Source organism: Macaca fascicularis, chromosome 17, assembly GCF_037993035.2.
Source record: "Macaca fascicularis isolate 582-1 chromosome 17, T2T-MFA8v1.1".
NCBI lineage: Eukaryota > Metazoa > Chordata > Mammalia > Primates > Cercopithecidae > Macaca > Macaca fascicularis.
In genome coordinates this window covers 25,278,552-25,297,839 of record NC_088391.1, presented here as the reverse complement: position 1 = coordinate 25,297,839, position 19,288 = coordinate 25,278,552, and the positions used below count along the sequence as shown (strand labels likewise).

General features: G+C 41.6%; 1 protein-coding gene and 1 long non-coding RNA gene across 5 annotated transcripts in view; one reads left to right on the top strand and one right to left on the bottom strand.

The window, feature by feature from the left end:
- LOC107127946 (uncharacterized) overlaps window positions 1–19,288 on the bottom strand; it is a 52,789-nt gene that overhangs the window by 10,166 nt on the left and 23,335 nt on the right. The gene's annotated exons all lie outside the window — the stretch shown is intronic.
- Window positions 1–19,288, top strand: part of CPB2 (carboxypeptidase B2) — a 57,320-nt gene that overhangs the window by 15,070 nt on the left and 22,962 nt on the right. Inside the window, exons 2-6 of one of the 4 annotated variants that reach the window (XM_074021983.1) lie at window positions 8,397–8,472; window positions 12,298–12,422; window positions 14,412–14,520; window positions 15,896–15,959; window positions 18,027–18,128. In XM_074021983.1, the coding sequence (XP_073878084.1) occupies window positions 15,912–15,959; window positions 18,027–18,128 (150 nt within the window). In that variant the 5' untranslated portion in view covers window positions 8,397–8,472; window positions 12,298–12,422; window positions 14,412–14,520; window positions 15,896–15,911. The remainder of the gene's footprint in view (window positions 1–8,396; window positions 8,473–12,297; window positions 12,423–14,411; window positions 14,521–15,895; window positions 15,960–18,026; window positions 18,129–19,288) is intronic. The other 3 variants (XM_074021984.1, XM_005585800.4, XM_074021985.1) reach the window with 3 other exon arrangements.

The window sequence follows — 19,288 nt, the reverse complement described above, 5'->3', positions numbered from 1 at the left end:
ATAATCAAGGGTAATCCTTGCATAATCAAGGGTAATCCTTGATTATGCTACAATCACTAATAAAACCTGAAATAGCTTTACTTAACACAATAAAGGGTTGTTTCTGTCCATTTGGGCAGTTATAACAAAAACTGCCTTAAATGGTGTAGCTTATAAACAACAGAAATTTATTGCTCACAGTTCTGGAGGCTGGAAAGTTCAGGACAAAGCACCAGCTAATTCTTGTGTTTGCGGAGGGGCCGTCTTCTGCACAGACAGCACCTTCCTGCTATATATGCACGTGGTGGAAGGGGGAGGGGGTCTCTTTTTTAAGGTCACTAATCCCATTCATGAAGCCTCTCCCCTTATGACCTAATTGTCTCCCAAAACCCTCACCTCCTAATACCTTGGAGGTTAGGATTTCTACATATGAATTATGGGGGGAAACAAACATTCAGATCAGAGTAATTTCTCACTCATAATACTAATTGATGAAGGTCATAGAACTCTCCCTGGTGCTCTCCTCCAACTTGGAGACCTTGGCTGCTTCCATTATGCAACTCCACATTAGGGGCTCTTCGCTTCTGGCCGCAGGATGAGAGGGAGCACATGCACATGAAGACACACCTACTCTTAGGCACCTATAACACTCCCACACATTCCCATTGGCAGACGCTCAGGCACCAGCTCTCAACACAACCACACGGAAGGCTGGGTAATGAAGTTTTCTGTGTGCAGGAAGAGGCAGTGGTGTTGATGTGCCAGCATTTTCTCTGCCAAACAGGATGGAAAGTTGATATATGACCAAATTGACATAGTGGATCCCTGGGGAAAATATTGATGATGTAAAAAATCATAATAATATACGATGCTAAGAAGAAAACAAAAGTCTATTTCTTCTTTACACTGCACACAACCAAATAATTTTCAATTGAATTTAAAATTTAAATAGGAAGGACAGAAGAAATATAAGAGAATATCTTTATATCCCAGATATCTAGAAAGACAAACCACACAAACCTGGAAGGAAATGATTAAAAAATAAAAAAGCGGGGCGGAGCAAGATGGCCGAATAGGAACAGCTCTAGTCTCCAACTCCCAGAGCGAGCGACACAGAAGACCGGTGATTTCTGCATTTTCAACTGAGGGTACTGGGTTCATCTCACTGGGGAGTGCCGGACGATTGGTGCTGGTCAGCTGCGGCAGCCCGACCAGCGAGAGCTGAAGCAGGGCGAGGCATTGCCTCACCTGGGAAGCGCAAGGGGGAAGGGAATCCCTTTTCCTAGCCAGGGGAACTGAGACACACAACACCTGGAAAATCGGGTAACTCCCACCCCAATACTGCGCTTTAAGCAAACAGGCACACAAGGAGATCATATCCCACACCTGGCCGGGAGGGTCCCATGCCCACGGAGCCTCCCTCATTGCTAGCACAGCAGTCTGTGATCTACCGGCAAGGCAGCAGCAAGGCTGGGGGAGGGGCGCCCGCCATTGCTGAGGCTTAAGTAGGTAAACAAAGCCGCTGGGAAGCTCGAACTGGGTGGAGCTCACAGCAGCTCAAGGAAACCTGCCTGTCTCTGTAGACTCCACCTCTGGGGACAGGGCACAGTAAACAATAACAAACGTAGCAGAAACCTCTGCAGACGCAAACGACTCTGTCTGACAGCTTTGAAGAGAGCAGTGGATCTCCCAACACGGAGGTTGAGATCTGAGAAGGGACAGACTCCCTGTTCAAGTGGGTCCCTGACCCCTGAGTAGCCTAACTGGGAGACATCCCCCACTAGGGGCAGTCTGACACCCCACACCTCACAGGGTGGAGTACACCCCTGAGAGGAAGCTTCCAAAGCAAGAATCAGACAGGTACACTTGCTGTTCAGAAATATTCTATCTTCTGCAGCCTCTGCTGCTGATACCCAGGCAAACAGGGTCTGGAGTGGACCTCAAGCAATCTCCAGCAGACCTACAGCTGAGGGTCCTGACTGTTAGAAGGAAAACTATCAAACAGGAAGGACACCTACACCAAAACCCCATCAGTACATCACCATCATCAAAGACCAGAGGCAGATAAAACCACAAAGATGGGGAAAAAGCAGGGCAGAAAAGCTGGAAATTCAAAAAATAAGAGTGCATCTCCCCCGGCAAAGGAGCGCAGCTCATCGCCAGCAACGGATCAAAGCTGGACAGAGAATGACTTTGATGAGATGAGAGAAGAAGGCTTCAGTCCATCAAATTTCTCAGAGCTAAAGGAGGAATTATGTACCCAGCGCAAAGAAACTAAAAATCTTGAAAAAAAAGTGGAAGAATTGATGGCTAGAGTAATTAATGCAGAGAAGGTCATAAACGAAATGAAAGAGATGAAAACCATGACACGAGAAATACGTGACAAATGCACAAGCTTCAGTAACCGACTCGATCAACTGGAAGAAAGAGTATCAGCGATTGAGGATCAAATGAATGAAATGAAGTGAGAAGAGAAACCAAAAGAAAAAAGAAGAAAAAGAAATGAACAAAGCCTGCAAGAAGTATGGGATTATGTAAAAAGACCAAATCTACGTCTGATTGGGGTGCCTGAAAGTGAGGGGGAAAATGGAACCAAGTTGGAAAACACTCTTCAGGATATCATCCAGGAGAACTTCCCCAACCTAGTAGGGCAGGCCAACATTCAAATCCAGGAAATACAGAGAACGCCACAAAGATACTCCTCGAGAAGAGCAACTCCAAGACACATAATTGCCAGATTCACCAAAGTTGAAATGAAGGAAAAAATCTTAAGGGCAGCCAGAGAGAAAGGTCGGGTTACCCACAAAGGGAAGCCCATCAGACTAACAGCAGATCTCTCAGCAGAAACTCTCCAAGCCAGAAGAGAGTGGGGGCCAATATTCAACATTCTTAAAGAAAATAATTTTAAACCCAGAATTTCATATCCAGCCAAACTAAGTTTCATAAGTGAAGGAGAAATAAAATCCTTTACGGATAAGCAAATGCTTAGAGATTTTGTCACCACTAGGCCTGCCTTACAAGAGACCCTGAAGGAAGCACTAAACATGGAAAGGAACAACCAGTACCAGCCATTGCAAAAACATGCCAAAATGTAAAGACCATTGAGGCTAGGAAGAAACTGCATCAACTAACGAGCAAAATAACCAGTTAATATCATAATGGCAGGATCAAGTTCACACATAACAATCTTAACCTTAAATGTAAATGGACTAAATGCTCCAATTAAAAGACACAGACTGGCAAACTGGATAAAGAGTCAAGACCCATCAGTCTGCTGTATTCAGGAGACCCATCTCACACGCAGAGACCTACATAGGCTCAAAATAAAGGGATGGAGGAAGATTTACCAAGCAAATGGAGAACAAAAAAAAGCGGGGGTTGCAATACTAGTCTCTGATAAAACAGACTTTAAACCATCAAAGATCAAAAGAGACAAAGAAGGCCATTACATAATGGTAAAGGGATCAATTCAACAGGAAGAGCTAACTATCCTAAATATATATGCACCCAATACAGGAGCACCCAGATTCATAAAGCAAGTCCTTAGAGACTTACAAAGAGACTTAGACTCCCATACAATAATAATGGGAGACTTCAACACTCCACTGTCAACATTAGACAGATCAACGAGACAGAAAGTTAACAAGGATATCCAGGAATTGAACTCATCTCTGCAGCAAGCAGACCTAATAGACATCTATAGAACTCTTCACCCCAAATCAACAGAATATACATTCTTCTCAGCACCACATCGTACTTAGTCCAAAATTGACCACGTAATTGGAAGTAAAGCACTCCTCAGCAAATGTACAAGAACAGAAATTATAATAAACTGTCTCTCAGACCACAGTGCAATCAAACTAGAACTCAGGACTAAGAAATGCAATCAAAACTGCTCAACTACATGGAAACTGAACAACCTGCTCCTGAATGACTACTGGGTACATAACGAAATGAAGGCAGAAATAAAGATGTTCTTTGAAACCAATGAGAACAAAGATACAACATACCAGAATCTCTGGGACACATTTAAAGCAGTGTGTTGAGGGAAATTTATAGCACTAAATACCCACAAGAGAAAGCAGGAAAGATCTAAAATTGACACTTTAACATCGCAATTAAAAGAACTAGAGAAGCAAGAGCAAACACATTCAAAAGCTAGCAGAAGGCAAGAAATAACTAAGATCAGAGCAGAACTGAAGGAGATAGAGACACAAAAAACCCTCCAAAAAATCCATGAATCCAGGAGTTGGTTTTTTGAAAAGATCAACAAAATTGACAGACCACTAGCAAGACTAATAAAGAAGAAAAGAGAGAAGAATCAAATCGACGCAATTAAAAATGATAAAGGGGATATCACCACCGACCCCACAGAAATACAAACTACCATCAGAGAATACTATAAACACCTCTACGCAAATAAACTGGAAAATCTAGAAGAAATGGATAATTTCCTGGACACTTACACTCTTCCAAGACTAAACCAGGAAGAAGTTGAATCCCTGAATAGACCAATAGCAGGCTCTGAAATTGAGGCAATAATTAATAGCCTACCAACCAAAAAAAGTCCAGGACCAGATGGATTCACAGCTGAATTCTACCAGAGGTACAAGGAGGAGTTGGTACCATTCCTTCTGAAACTATTCCAATCAATAGAAAAAGAGGGAATCCTCCCTAACTCATTTTATGAGGCCAACATCATCCTGATACCAAAGCCTGGCAGAGACACAACAAAAAAAGATAATTTTAGACCAATATCCCTGATGAACATTGATGCAAAAATCCTCAATAAAATACTGGCAAACCGGATTCAGCAACACATCAAAAAGCTTATCCACCATGATCAAGTGGGCTTCATCCCTGGGATGCAAGGCTGGTTCAACATTCGCAAATCAATAAACATAATCCAGCATATAAACAGAACCAAAGACAAGAACCACATGATTATCTCAATAGATGCAGAAAAGGCTTTTGACAAAATTCAACAGCCCTTCATGCTAAAAACGCTCAATAAATTCGGTATTGATGGAACGTACCTCAAAATAAGAAGAGCTATTTATGACAAACCCACAGCCAATATCATACTGAATGGGCAAAAACTGGAAAAATTCCCTTTGAAAACTGGCACAAGACAGGGATGCCCTCTCTCACCACTCCTATTCAACATAGTGTTGGAAGTTCTGGCTAGGGCAATTAGGCAAGAGAAAGAAATCAAGGGTATTCAGTTAGGAAAAGAAGAAATCAAATTGTCCCTGTTTGCAGATGACATGATTGTATATTTAGAAAACCCCATTGTCTCAGCCCAAAATCTCCTTAAGCTGATAAGCAACTTCAGCAAAGTCTCAGGATACAAAATTAATGTGCAAAAATCACAAGCATTCTTATACACCAGTAACAGACAAACAGAGAGCCAAATCAGGAATGAACTTCCATTCACAATTGCTTCAAAGAGAATCAAATACCTAGGAATCCAACTTACAAGGGGTGTAAAGGACCTCTTCAAGGAGAACTACAAACCACTGCTCAGTGAAATAAAAGAGGACACAAACAAATGGAAGAACATACCATGCTCATGGATAGGAAGAATCAATATCGTGAAAATGGCCATACTGCCCAAGGTAATTTATAGATTCAATGCCATCCCCATCAAGCTACCAATGAGTTTCTTCACAGAATTGGAAAAAAGTGCTTTAAAGTTCATATGGAACCAAAAAAGAGCCCGCATCTCCAAGACAATCCTAAGTCAAAAGAACAAAGCTGGAGGCATCACGCTACCTGACTTCAAACTATACTACAAGGCTACAGTAGCCAAAACAGCATGGTACTGGTACCAAAACAGAGATGTAGACCAATGGAACAGAACAGAGTCCTCAGAAATAATAACACACATCTACAGCCATCTGATCTTTGACAAACCTGAGAGAAACAAGAAATGGGGAAAGGATTCCCTATTTAATAAATGGTGCTGGGAAAATTGGCTAGCCATAAGTAGAAAGCTGAAACTGGATCCTTTCCTTACTCCTTATATGAAAATTAATTCAAGATGGATTAGAGACTTAAATGTTAGACCTAATACCATAAAAATCCTAGAGGAAAACCTAGGTAGTACCATTCAGGACATAGGTATGGGCAAAGACTTCATGTCTAAAACACCAAAAGCAACAGCAGCAAAAGCCAAAATTGACAAATGGGATCTAATTAAACTAAAGAGCTTCTGCACAGCAAAAGAAACTACCATCAGAGTGAACAGGCAACCTACAGAATGGGAGAAAATTTTTGCAATCTACTCATCTGACAAAGGGCTAATATCCAGAACCTACAAAGAACTCAAACAAATTTACAAGGAAAAAACAAACAACCCCATCAAAAAGTGGGCAAAGGATATGAACAGACATTTCTCAAAAGAAGACATTCATACAGCCAACAGACACATGAAAAAATGCTCATCATCACTGGCCATCAGAGAAATGCAAATCAAAACCACAATGAGATACCATCTCACACCAGTTAGAATGGCGATCATTAAAAAGTCAGGAAACAACAGGTGCTGGAGAGGATGTGGAGAAATAGGAACACTTTTACACTGTTGGTGGGATTGTAAACTAGTTCAACCATTATGGAAAACAGTATGGCGATTCCTCAAGGATCTAGAACTAGATGTACCATATGACCCAGCCATCCCATTACTGGGTATATACCCAAAGGATTATAAATCATGCTGCTATAAAGACACATGCACACGTATGTTTATTGCAGCACTATTCACAATAGCAAAGACTTGGAATCAACCCAAATGTCCATCAGTGACAGATTGGATTAAGAAAATGTGGCACATATACACCATGGAATACTATGCAGCCATAAAAAAGGATGAGTTTGTGTCCTTTGTAGGGACATGGATGCAGCTGGAAACCATCATTCTTAGCAAACTATCACAAGAACAGAAAACCAAACACCGCATGTTCTCACTCATAGGTGGGAACTGAACAATGAGATCACTTGGACTCAGGAAGGGGAACATCACACACCGGGGCCTATCATGGGGAGGGGGGAGGGGGGAGGGATTGCATTGGGAGTTATACCTGATGTAAATGATGAGTTGATGGGTGCAGCACACCAACATGGCACAAGTATACATATGTAACAAACCTGCACATTATGCACATGTACCCTACAACTTAAAGTATAATAATAATAAATAAATTAATAAAAAAAAATAAATAAAATAAAAAATAAATAAAATAAAAAATAAATAAAAAAGCACATCATCAAGAAAGAGAAAAGACAAATTATAAACTACTAAAAGATATTTGCAATACATGTAACTGACAAGAAATTAGTATTTAGAATATATAAAGAAATTATACAAATTAACTATTACAAAAATACAAGTAAATTAGAAAAAAATGGGCAGGTGGTCTGAATAGACATAACACACAAGCAAAAATATGAATGGCCAATAATCAAATATAAACAACTCTACTTCATTAGTAAGTCAGAAAATCAAAATCAAAATCATGAGAAGATTTCATTTCATAAAAATTTGATTGGAAAAGTCGAAAAGTCAGAGAGCATCAGGTATTGGCAAGGAGGAAGAACAATAGGAAATCTTTTCCACTGCTACTGACAATATAAATTGATACAAAAAACTTGGGGACTGATATGACACTATCCTATGAAATTAAAACTGTGCATATCCCATGAAATGGCAATTCCACTTGTAGGAAAATGCTTTCACGTGTGAACTATGGCTAGATACTTCAACACAGATGATAATCTTGAGAATACAATACTGAGAGAAAAAAAACAAGATTCAGAAGAATACATATGGTATACAATTTTTATAAAGTTGAACCAGGAAATCTAAGGGTACTGTTTCAGAATTCACACATACATGTGTTTAAAAATCCATGCTATAAAGAAAAACAAGGGAATGAGCAAAAGTCAAAATTTAAGGTGGAGGATACCTTTGACGATGTGGCAAGGGGGTGGGGCAGAGAGGAGTACACAAGGATCTTCAGGATGTCAAGGAAGTTGGACTTTTTAAGTGGGGTGATGGGTTCACAGGCATTCATTTTATTATATAATAAACCAGGATCGGCATAAATATTACCTTATGCATCAAATATTTAATTTTTAAAATTAAAACACACATGCATGCACAAGAAAAAAGAAGTAAGTACTCTGTAAACTGACCTCCCAGTCAAGAGAGCTGTTGATTTTGCAATTGCCTAGGAGCATAAAGGCTGAGAGTATACGTTCTCTTTTTACACTGAGTCTATAGTGAGATACTCTGTCCTAATAACATTTTAAATTTTGTTTCCCTTTTGCAATTACCTAAAAACTCCTCACAGTATAATGTATTCCATCTTTACTCTTTATTTAATATCAAAATCCTCTTTTATTTTTTTCTCTAGTGGCCAGGTTCTAGCTGCTCTTCCTAGAACCTCTAGGCAAGTTCAAGTGCTACAGAATCTTACTACAACATATGAGGTAATTTCTCCCTAATTTATGTCTATATTGGTTTCATTTTGTATAAGCACTGGGTGTTGAGTTTCCTCCTGTATGTTGTCTGGTTTATATGTATCTGGTATGAACTCTTCTTCTCATAGCCTTCTCTCCCTTCTCACAATCACATGACTTTGTTGGTTCCCCAGATCAAAACTTCTTCACTTGTGCTATTGGCTTTCCAGCCAATTTCATAATAGTACCTTGGGATTTAATGTGTGCACTTACAAAGATGCTACAATAACAGAAATTAAAATATTTAGAAATAAAAGCTTTACTCATAAAACAATGGTTCTTAACCAAAGATGTACCAAAAACACAGAGTACATTTATTAAAATTCTCACCCAGGGACCCATCTCGACCTAATGTCTAAGATGTAGAAAATTGACAAGATGTATAAAATTACAGAATATTAATGGCAGTGGTGGCCATTGGGGGAGGCATGGCCAGTTGTAGTGGGGGAGGCACGACTGGGGCTGTGTGTTCCACGGAGCCAGCAGAAGTCAGGAAGAGGTGAAAGTCCCGCCCCCTTCTGTGATAGCAGGGCGGGAGCCTCATGCTCTCCTGGCGCAGCTACAGCTGCCCAGCTGCAGCTACAGACCTGGACATCCCTGTGCTCTTGGGGGCCAGGAGCAGGCAGGAGCCCCGCCCTCCTGGGCGCAGCTGCAGCTGCCCAGCTGGGGTTGCGGACGCAGGCATTTCTGCCCTCTCACTGTTTCTGAGAAGACCCCCCATTCTCCTACAGGCTCGGAAGTGCCTGCTCCCGCTGTCTGGCCTCTCCGAGTTCCTGGTGCTCACTCCAATCTTGGAGCAAAATTGAGGCTGAACCTAGGTGCTGTCACAACCTGGCTGGCTGTGTGCATCTCAGGGCAGCACTGACATGCTAGCCCCCTGGGTACTGACGAGCACAGGAGGGAAGCCAAGGGGGTTGCTGAGGGCATCTCAGCACTGGCCTGCAGGCCCCCTCAGCTGGAAAAGTCTGGGTGCCATAAATAGCTGTAGGAGGCAGACAGGCTCCTAGGCAGAAAAGGGCGGGTCCCTGGTGAAGCCCCACCTTCAAGCCCAGGAAGGTTGCCAGTCCTGTGGACCACAGTGGGAGCTACTGGTGCTTTTTCCACACCTGCCCATGGCCATCCATGAACCAATCAGCACCCACTTCCTCCCATCTGAAGCCCATAAAAACCCCCAGACTCAGCCAGAGTCTCTGGAGAGACATCAGGGACCAGCTGTAGAGAAGAGCCACCCGCTCCAGGGTCTCCTCTCTGCTGAGAGCTAACACTCCTCAGGACACCCTGGCTGCAGAGAGGAGCTACCCACTGCGAGTCTCCTCTGAGCTGTTCTATCACTCAGTAAAGCTCCTCTTCACCTCGCTCACCCTCCGCTTGTCCACGTACCTCATTGTTCCTGGGCACTGGACAAGAACTTGGAACCTGCCAAATGGTGGAGCTGAAAAAGCTCTAACACAGACAGGGCTAAAACACGCCCCTTGTTTGCCACATTGTGGGTGACAAGGAGGAGAGAAGAGCTGCAGCCTTTTGGGGAGCTCAGACCTAAGAGCTCCCCGAGGCAGGACTATGATACCCTCTTTAGGGCTCTGTGGTTCCTGACGTCTCCAAACTTCTGGGTGCCACCACCTTCCCTGGTGCCAGCCATGGAAGCTGCTTGCGGGACACCTGGTCCAGCCACAGCCTTGCAGGGAGCCAGAAGATGCCCACCGTGCCGCAGCCAGCATGCCTCGCTGTGTGCAGTAGCTGGACCCCACACCTGCTGGCTCACACACCCCTCACCGCTCAGCTTGCCCTTGGCAGGAATGGGACCCAAGTCAGTAGCACGAGATGAGCACAGCTTGCCAGGCCAAGTGGGCTTAGTGGACCCGAGCAAAACTTAGGCAAAGGCGCCACTGACCAGAGGTTTCTGCTGGTAAAGCGACCCCAGGGATCCCGTAAAAATACCATGGTAGAAAATTAATAGCTCCTTGTTTGTTAGTGTTTTCCAAGAAGCAGAGGTAAAGACCAGACTGGAGGAGCAAGTGATGAGGGGAATGCTGTTGGAGGATAGAGGATGGAGCTGAAGAAGGCAGGGAGCATCATCAGACCATGTTGTAGCTCTGACACCTCTGCAGAAGGGAGAATTTTGTGTGGAGAATCTCAGACGGTAGGGCAGTTCCAAGGAAGGCTGGGCTAGGTCAGTCTCAGTGGTGAGTCCTTCAGCCAGTCACCTGTTATGGGAACCCCATATCTGGCAAGAAGGGGCCTGCATTAACACTTCCACAGGTCTCAGTTATTGGCTGGCTGCAGCCCTGAAACCACATGGCCTCAGCTTCTAGTGGGTCACCAGGGCAGCCACTGAAAACACCAGCCAACTGTGCTTCTCTCAACCGAAGAGCTGAGTGGTGCATATTCAGGACCACCACATCATGGTAAAGAGGAAATACTACAAGAGGCAGCATCAGAGGTTTAGAATTCGAGTTCTTGTTCTGTCACTTCTAGCTGTACGATTTTAGATGTTAGGTATGAACCTTAATTTCTTCACCTGAACAATGCAAATAATAACACCTGCCTAGTCTATATCAAAGTGTTATAATTATCAAAGGAAATGAGTATGAAAGTGCCTTGAAAAAGCACATTAAGGGCTGGGCGCGGTGGCTTAAGCCTGTAATCCCAGCACTTTGGGAGGCTGAGACGGGCGGATCATGAGGTCAGGAGATCGAGACCATCCTGGCTCACACGGTGAAACCCCGTCTCTACTAAAAATACAAAAAATTAGCTGGGTGTGGTGGCGGGTGCCTCTGGTCCCAGCTACTCGGGAGGCTAAGGCAGGAGAATTGCGTGAACCCGGGAGGCGGAGCTTGCAGTAAGCCGAGATCCCGCCACTGCATTCCAGCCTGGGAGACAGTGAGACTCCGTCTAAAAAAAAAAAAAAAAAAAAAAAAAAAAAAAAAAAATACATTAAGAGAGAAAAAATAAAGTCCATAATTAGATATATATATATATTTTTATTACATACTTTTAAAAATTATACTTCAAGTTCTAGGGTATATGTGCACAACGTGCAGGTTTGTTACATATGTATACATGTGTCATGTTGGTGTGCTGCACCCATTAACTCGTCATTTACATTAGGTATATCTCCTAATGCTATCCCTCCCCTCTCCCCCCACCCACAGTAGGACCCGGTGTGTGATGTTCCCCTTCCTGTATCCAAGTGATCTCATTGTTCAGTTCCCACCTATGAGTGAGAACTTGCGGTATTTGGTTTTCTGTTCTTGCCATAGTTTGCTGAGAATGATGGTTTCCAGCTGCATCTATGTCCCTACAAAGGACACGAACTCATCCTTTTTTATGGCTGCATAGTATTCCATGGTGTATATGTGCCACATTTTCTTAAAAAGGAACAATGACATGATAATTACAAGAACACGAAATTTTTATTTAAAAAATCAATGTTTAATCAACTTTCTAGACAAAATTTTGTTTCCTTTCAAATATCTGATGTACACATGCAATTTTACAGTTAAGTCATGAATATAGTCATTCATCATTGTCTCATCAAATATTTATGGATTATCTTACATGTTCCAGGCTTTTTTTTTTTTTTTTTTTTTTTTTTGCAACTAGAGTTATGGAAAGGAATTTTTAAAAGCTCACTGCAAAATAAATGTTTATATTACCGTGTGTGGATGGGGACCAGCACCAGGTAGTGTCCTTTTCATGCTCCTTATAGATAAAACTGTCATGGCTGTAGCTACAGATGAGAATGATGTGAACAACTCTTTTTTAATTTTATCAATTTTGCCCCTTAAACTGTAGATTGTTCTCTGGCAGCCGGTAACATCTGACCTTATTGCGAAGAAAAAACAAGTCCATTTTTTTGTAAATTCATCTGATGTCGACATTGTGAAATCCCATTTAAATGTGAGCGGAATTCTATGCAGGTAGGCACTATTCAATGCATATTGAGTAGCTATTATAAACACCTACTACGCACTTGACTAGGGTATGGTATAATTGCTTCCTGGAACAATAAAATGTATTAACCATGGCAGCATAGAAGTCTCTGACTGGACCGAATGGACTGGTGATAAAGCCTAAGGTCCAGCTCTGTGATCTTGGATAAGTGGTTCAACTCCTCATGTCCTTGGTCCCTTATCTAAAATGCAGGTTAGACTCAATGATTGGTAAAGCCTCTCATAGTTCTTTTTTCTCTGGCGACTCTGTACCCAGACTCAGGGAGCAAAATTGTCATTTGCCTTGGTAGGCTTTGTGGTATCTCCCGAAAAAGCAGCTGTGGGAGGGGATTTAGCTTCTGCTAATTCTTCTTCACAAAGACAGTGACCATTTCTGAATGTCTGGCTTTAAAAAGTGTAACAGGTGGTTGGACTCTGCAGAGATCTCGGGTTAGTCTGGCACTGCCCCTTACCACCTACATGACCCTGGGGGAATTATTCACCTCTCTGTTCCCAAGTTTTGTATATTAAGGGTAAAAACAGCACCTACCATGTGGATTAGAAATGATTTCCTTTTCTTAAAAAGTGTATCAGGTGCAATTTCTGCTTAGAGTCTAGCCTTCTTCCTATGGAGTCTCCTGTCTAATATCTCCTCTCCATATCCACTGCCCAACTGCCAGTACCTTCCTGGTGGCCTGGCCCCTTCCTTGAGACCATGCTCTCTTCTGTGTATCAATGGGTGCCCCCTGGATACTATGCTATGTTAATTATTAGTAATATATTATAGAGTATATTATAGGTGTGTACTGTTTTCCAGGAACTGTGTGCTGAACCTTCCTATTAATTGACATTGTGTCTATTAATCTTTACTTAACCCCAAATAGTAGATGCAATCCCCATTATATAGATGAAAAAATATCCTTACCTATAAAGGAATGTTTCAGGGTAAATCGGAAAGAACATGGCAGAGTTAGGAGTCAAACTTAGACCTTTCTGATGTCGACGCTGCGGCTTTTATTTATTGGCCCAAATAAAAGTAAAGAACCTTTTATTAGTATGACAGGTAACTTTCAACTTGTTCATCTTAGGTGATAGAATGCCTGAATTCAGTTAAAATATTTGCCTGGTTAACAAATGTGGCGCTCTGAAGAGAACTTGAACGAGATGCCTTTCCTGTACTTCCCTTTTCCTGTTCTATTTCTTTTTTTTTTTTTTTTTTTTTGAGACGGAGTCTCGCTCTGTAGCCCAGGCTGGAGTGCAGTGGCCGGATCTCAGCTCACTGCAAGCTCCGCCTCCCAGGTTCACGCCATTCTCCAGCCTCAGCCTCCCGAGTAGCTGGGACTACAGGCGCTGCCACCTCGCCCGGCTATTTTTTGTATTTCTTAGTAGAGACGGGGTTTCACCGTGTTAGCCAGGATGGTCTCGATCTACTGACCTCGTGATCCGCCCATCTCGGCCTCCCAAAGTGCTGGGATTACAGGCTTGAGCCACCGCGCCTGGCCTTCCTGTTCTATTTCTTTGGCTCTGCAGAACATCTGGTGCAGGTCAATGGGGAAAAAATAAGAAAAAAAAAGAAAAGGCTTTCCTGCTTCTTCTTCCTCTTTAACTGAAAACAGCATAATACAGTGATATTCTGGATTGAAGAAAGGTACATCAATCCATATGCTCATATAAAAGTCACTGAAGAATCACCATTGAGTAATGTTGGTAATGGTGGGAAAGGGTGGTTTTTATGGAGGTTCTGAAAATATACCTAATAGGAGCTACTTTTTCTCTAGTGCCCATGTAGGCTCTACGGAAAGGGTTTGTCGATCAGTTTATCACAATGTGAGATATCGTGCTTTTACCTTGATGAAATGCTTATTCGGTTTCTTAGTGATTTTTTTCTTCGTGCTCACCTGCTGTGCCTGCAATGCGCCATGTGGGAAGATCTACCCTCTGCTTGGAAACTAGCTTACTCTCTGTTTCATCACCTAGTGTCCTGCTGGCAGATGTGGAAGATCTTATTCAACAGCAGATTTCCAATGACACAGTCAGCCCCCGAGCCTCCGCATCGTACTATGAACAGTATCACTCACTAAATGAAGTAAGCCATCACACAGCTCTTCAAAGCTACTATTTTCATTTAACCAGCATTGCTATTTCAACCAGGGGAATATCCAAGGATCATAACTGGTAGAAGATGGTAAAACACAAACACACACACACACACACACACACACACACACACACACACACACACACACACACTCTTAGGTTAATTACATGGTGGTCATCTTCCCTGAGAAGATTGCATCATATCTGGTAAACTGCAGGATGTTTGTCTACAGCTAAGAATATCTCTAACTGCTGGGAGTAACACTTTATGCTATGGAACAACAGAAATTAAACAATAGGGGCTTTAATTAAAACTGCCACCAAAAAATCACCAGTCCAATTAATCATGTCTCTTTGGACCATCACCCTAATTTTACTAATTACCAGATTAGCTCGCTGAATTAAAGAAATATATTCATTTACATTTAATACACTATAACTAATTGCATTTTATTCATTAGAAGGAAGCTATTTAAACTAATAATAATAATAATGCCTTTGTTCTAATCTTTAAGAAATTGGATTTTTTTTATGTCAGTACTTACAGGTTCCACTCCTTTTAGAGGGAACTTCAGTAAGATGTTGATGTGTAGGTGAGACCTCAGCAAGCTTTCACATAATCCACTAAAAGCCATTTCCCTATATTTGTTAGTTGAAAGAATAAATTCGCAGGAGGACTTTCTTTTTTATATGGTATTCTCCAAGTAGTAAAAAATACCTTGATGCCTTTTTATAAGAGTATGCCCCTATATTGCCTAATATAACTATTTTTGTCATCTTTGACTAGGTGCCCAGAAACTATTAGGGACCATATCCATATTTTTAAGACATCTAAGACTTAGGTAATGAGAATCAATTTTATGTGTATAATCTTTAAAAGCATCTGCTCCTTCCCAGTTAATTAAGCAAGAAGTCAGTATGCTTCTAGAATGTGTGCCTGGTTGATTGACGGGGTCTTACAATTGCACCTCCCCACTTTTTTTTTTAATCTCTTCTACATCTATCCAACTTAGACCACCTCTCTCCAGCATCCATCAGCAGGACTGCATGAGCAAACTCGATGCAGAGAGGTTTCATAGGTGGGATTTGCAAAATACAGAAAGTGAAACTGTCACTGCTGTGATAAGTTTGGTGGGGAGAGGGGGACGCCATACACAGAAGTCTTTTTAAATATTTGTCAAAACATATTTTAATTATTTTGTTCAAAAAAGTTATATTTTCTTACCATATCTTCAGGAAAGAGTTGGAATGACACACGAGGAAAAAATGAGCTCACGGCTCTATTAGTTTGTTAGGGCTGCAGTAATAAAATACCACAGACTGTGTAGCTGAAATCACAGAAATTTATTTTCTCCTGATTCTAGAGGCTAGAAGATCAAGATGGCAGTAGGTTTGGTTTCTACTGAGGCCTCCTTCCTCAGCTTGCAGGTAGTTGTGATCTCACATTGTTCTTCCTCATATGGCCTTTTCTTTCCTTTTTTTTTTTTTTTTTTTTTGAGACAGAGTCTCTCTCTGTCGCCCAGGCTGGGGTGCAATGGTGCAATTTTGGCTCACTGCAACCTCCGCCTCTCGGGTTCAAGCGATTCTCCTGCCTCAGCCTCCAGAGTAGCTAGGACTAGCACACCACCACGCCCAGCTAATTTTTTGTAGTTTTAGTAGAGATGGGATTTCACCACCTTGGCCAGGCTGGTCTCGAACTCTTGAGCTCAAGTGATCTGCCCGCCTTGGCCTCCCAAACTTCTAGGATTACAGGCGTGAGCCACCATGCCCAGCCTCTCATGGCCTTTTGTTTGTGCACATGCATCCCTGGTGTCTCTCTCTGTATATCTTAATCTCCTCTTCATATAAGGACACCAGCCAGATTGGATTTGTGCCCAGTCTAGGGGCCTCATGTTGACTTGATCATCTCTTTAAAGGCCCTATCTCCAAATACAGCCACTTTCTAACCTACTGGGAGTTAGGGATTCAACATATGAATTGGAGAAGGGGGTGTAACATTTAGTCCTTAACTATGACATTCTAGAAAATATCTTGTACTTCTCTTTCCACTCCCGCCCCTATTATTTTCTAAGAGGTTCATAGGAACCATAACAATTTTGCTCCCAGAAAATTCCTCTAAGTACTTCTTTCCCTTTGATCAGTGGTCTCTTGATCAGCCCTCTCTACAAGATGGCCTGGTGGGTAGCACAGGTTATTTTGTCATTGACTCACACCAGGAGATCTTAGATGATCCAGTGTAGGGAAAAAGAAACAAATGGCCAAAAATTACTTCTTAGAATGGCGAGAGAAAAGAGTTATTCGAAGAATGTTGCATTACTACCTGAGCTTAGTTTGAGAAATGTATAAAGTATGTCGGTTAAACTGCCTTCAGATTACACAACCTCTCGTGTTAGAGGAAATCTACTGAAGTATCAATGAATAAATTAATTTTTTTGTGGTAGCTTTCTCAGGTGTATTTATGCCTAGAGGAGTAACACGGGAAATGGAGTTTCAACTAGGAAATTGCTGATGGTTACATTTCTGACACCCCAGACACTGACAGGATCAGTACTTGGTGGCAGGTGGGCAGGACCCCTTAATTCTTGGCATGGGGACAACCACTCACACCTACCACTCATGCTGGTTATGCGATCTCAGAGAACCCAGGGATAAATGGTGCTCCAGTTTTTACCAGCTAGGATTGCTATTTGAAATCACCTCTAGAAAAGTTCCCAGAGATAAAGCCAGGATTTGACTGTTTCCATTTCAGAAGGCATCAGAGTTTAAGAATGGACCCTCGAAAGTTGGTCCACGTTAAAACATAACCCAGTTCAATCCCAGCAATCTCAAAGCAGACAATAATGCAATGCTTGCTTTGAAGTGGGTGCCAGCCCTAAAGTCAGAATTTTTTTTTCTTTTTCCTTCCCCTATTATCTTGACAGAACCTCAAAAACAACTGGACTTCCACCCAAGAGAGAGGTCCAGAATCTGGGATAACTGAGTTTGTTTGTTTTTCCTCCAGATTGTCCCCACCTTTGCCTCTCATCATTCTGCCAATCTCACTGTGCTTGCACAGGTCTTTAGTGGGAAACAGCGATGCTTCCCTTTATCCTGCTTTGTAAAGACGGTGCTCAGGGCTCCCTTCATCTTGAAAAGTGCATTGTTAAGTCCCATATAAAAGCGAACTTTTGAATGAATGATAACAAGAATTTGTTATCATTGTGATGACTTTAAACATAACTTTCAGGGGCCATAGTTTAAAGATTAACTTTTCCTACCTCGTTATAAGTATCTTAGCACTTTTTCACTCTTTCCCAAAACCTTGACACTTATGAAAACTTTAATTTTATTAATTTCCCTAAACATCAGAAGAAAGCCCCCGCCATCAGTGCTTTAGGTCCTCATGCATTCCACATACAGAGGTTTTCCTTTCTCTGAAGAAGTTAGCTGCTTCCTTTGGTCAGGGAAATGCTTTGAACTTGCTTCGTGACTAACCTCTGGTTTCCATTTTGCTAGATCTATTCTTGGATAGAACTTATAACTGAGAAGTATCCTGATATGCTTACAAAAATCCACATTGGATCCTCCTATGAGAAGCACCCACTTTATGTTTTAAAGGTATGTTGTGGGGAAAGTCGTTGATCTTTCCATGTGAGGGGAGGGATTAATTCTCCAGTGGTGTTTGTTAAAACTTGAGTTTCTTTTCTTGAGTTCTGAAAATATTTGCATTACAGGTGTTCCTCAACTTTAATACCTGGCTATTTAGGGGTTGGCTATTTTTCCCATTAATAATACAGTCTTGTCCTGGTCTGTATGTCCTAATCTCTTCCCACAAGGACACCAGTCAGTCTGGATGAGTACCCACCCTAAGGGCCTCATGTTCATCACCTCTTTAAAGGCCCTATCTCCAAATACAGTCTCTTGGGGGTTAAGGCTTCAGTTCTAGATGAAACCCAGTTCTAGAATTAACTCTGTTTCTGTTTATGTGACATTAGATAAGCCATTATAACATTTTCATGAAATGAAGGAAGTGGTGTTTATTGTTTTCAAGTCCTGGTTTTATTTTCTGTTACTGGACAAACACTAACAGAAAATAAAACCAGGACTTGAAAAAAATAAAATTAAAAATTAAAAAAGTGGTGCAGCTTTTTGATGCTAATTTTTAAAAATTGATACATAATAATTGTACATGTTTTTGGGGTACATGTGATTTTTTTTCTCCCTCTCTCCCCACATGTGATGTTTTGATACATGCATACAATGTGTAAATCAGGGTATTTGAGATATCCATCATCTCAAACATTTATCATTTCTTTGTGTTGGGAACATTTTAAGTTTGTCTTCTAGCGATTTTGAAATATACAATAAATTATTGTTGATTCTAGTCACCCTACTGTGCTACTACACACTAGAACTTATTCCTTCTAACTACTTTGTCCCCACTAATCAACCTCTCTGTATCCTCTTTTCTCAGACTCTGGTAGTCACCATTCTACTCTCTACCTCTATGAGATCAACTTTTTCCACTCCCCATGTCAGTGAGAACATGTGGTATTTGTCTTTCCCTGCATAGCTTATTTCACTTAACATAATGACCTCCAGTTCCATTCATGTTGCTGCAAATGATAGGATTTTATTCTTTTTAATGCCTGAATAATATTCCATTTGTGTATATGTACCACATTTTCTTTATCCATTCATATGTTGAAGAACACTTAGGTTGATTCTATGTCTTGACTATTGTGAATGGTGCTGTAATAAACATAGGAGTGCAGGTA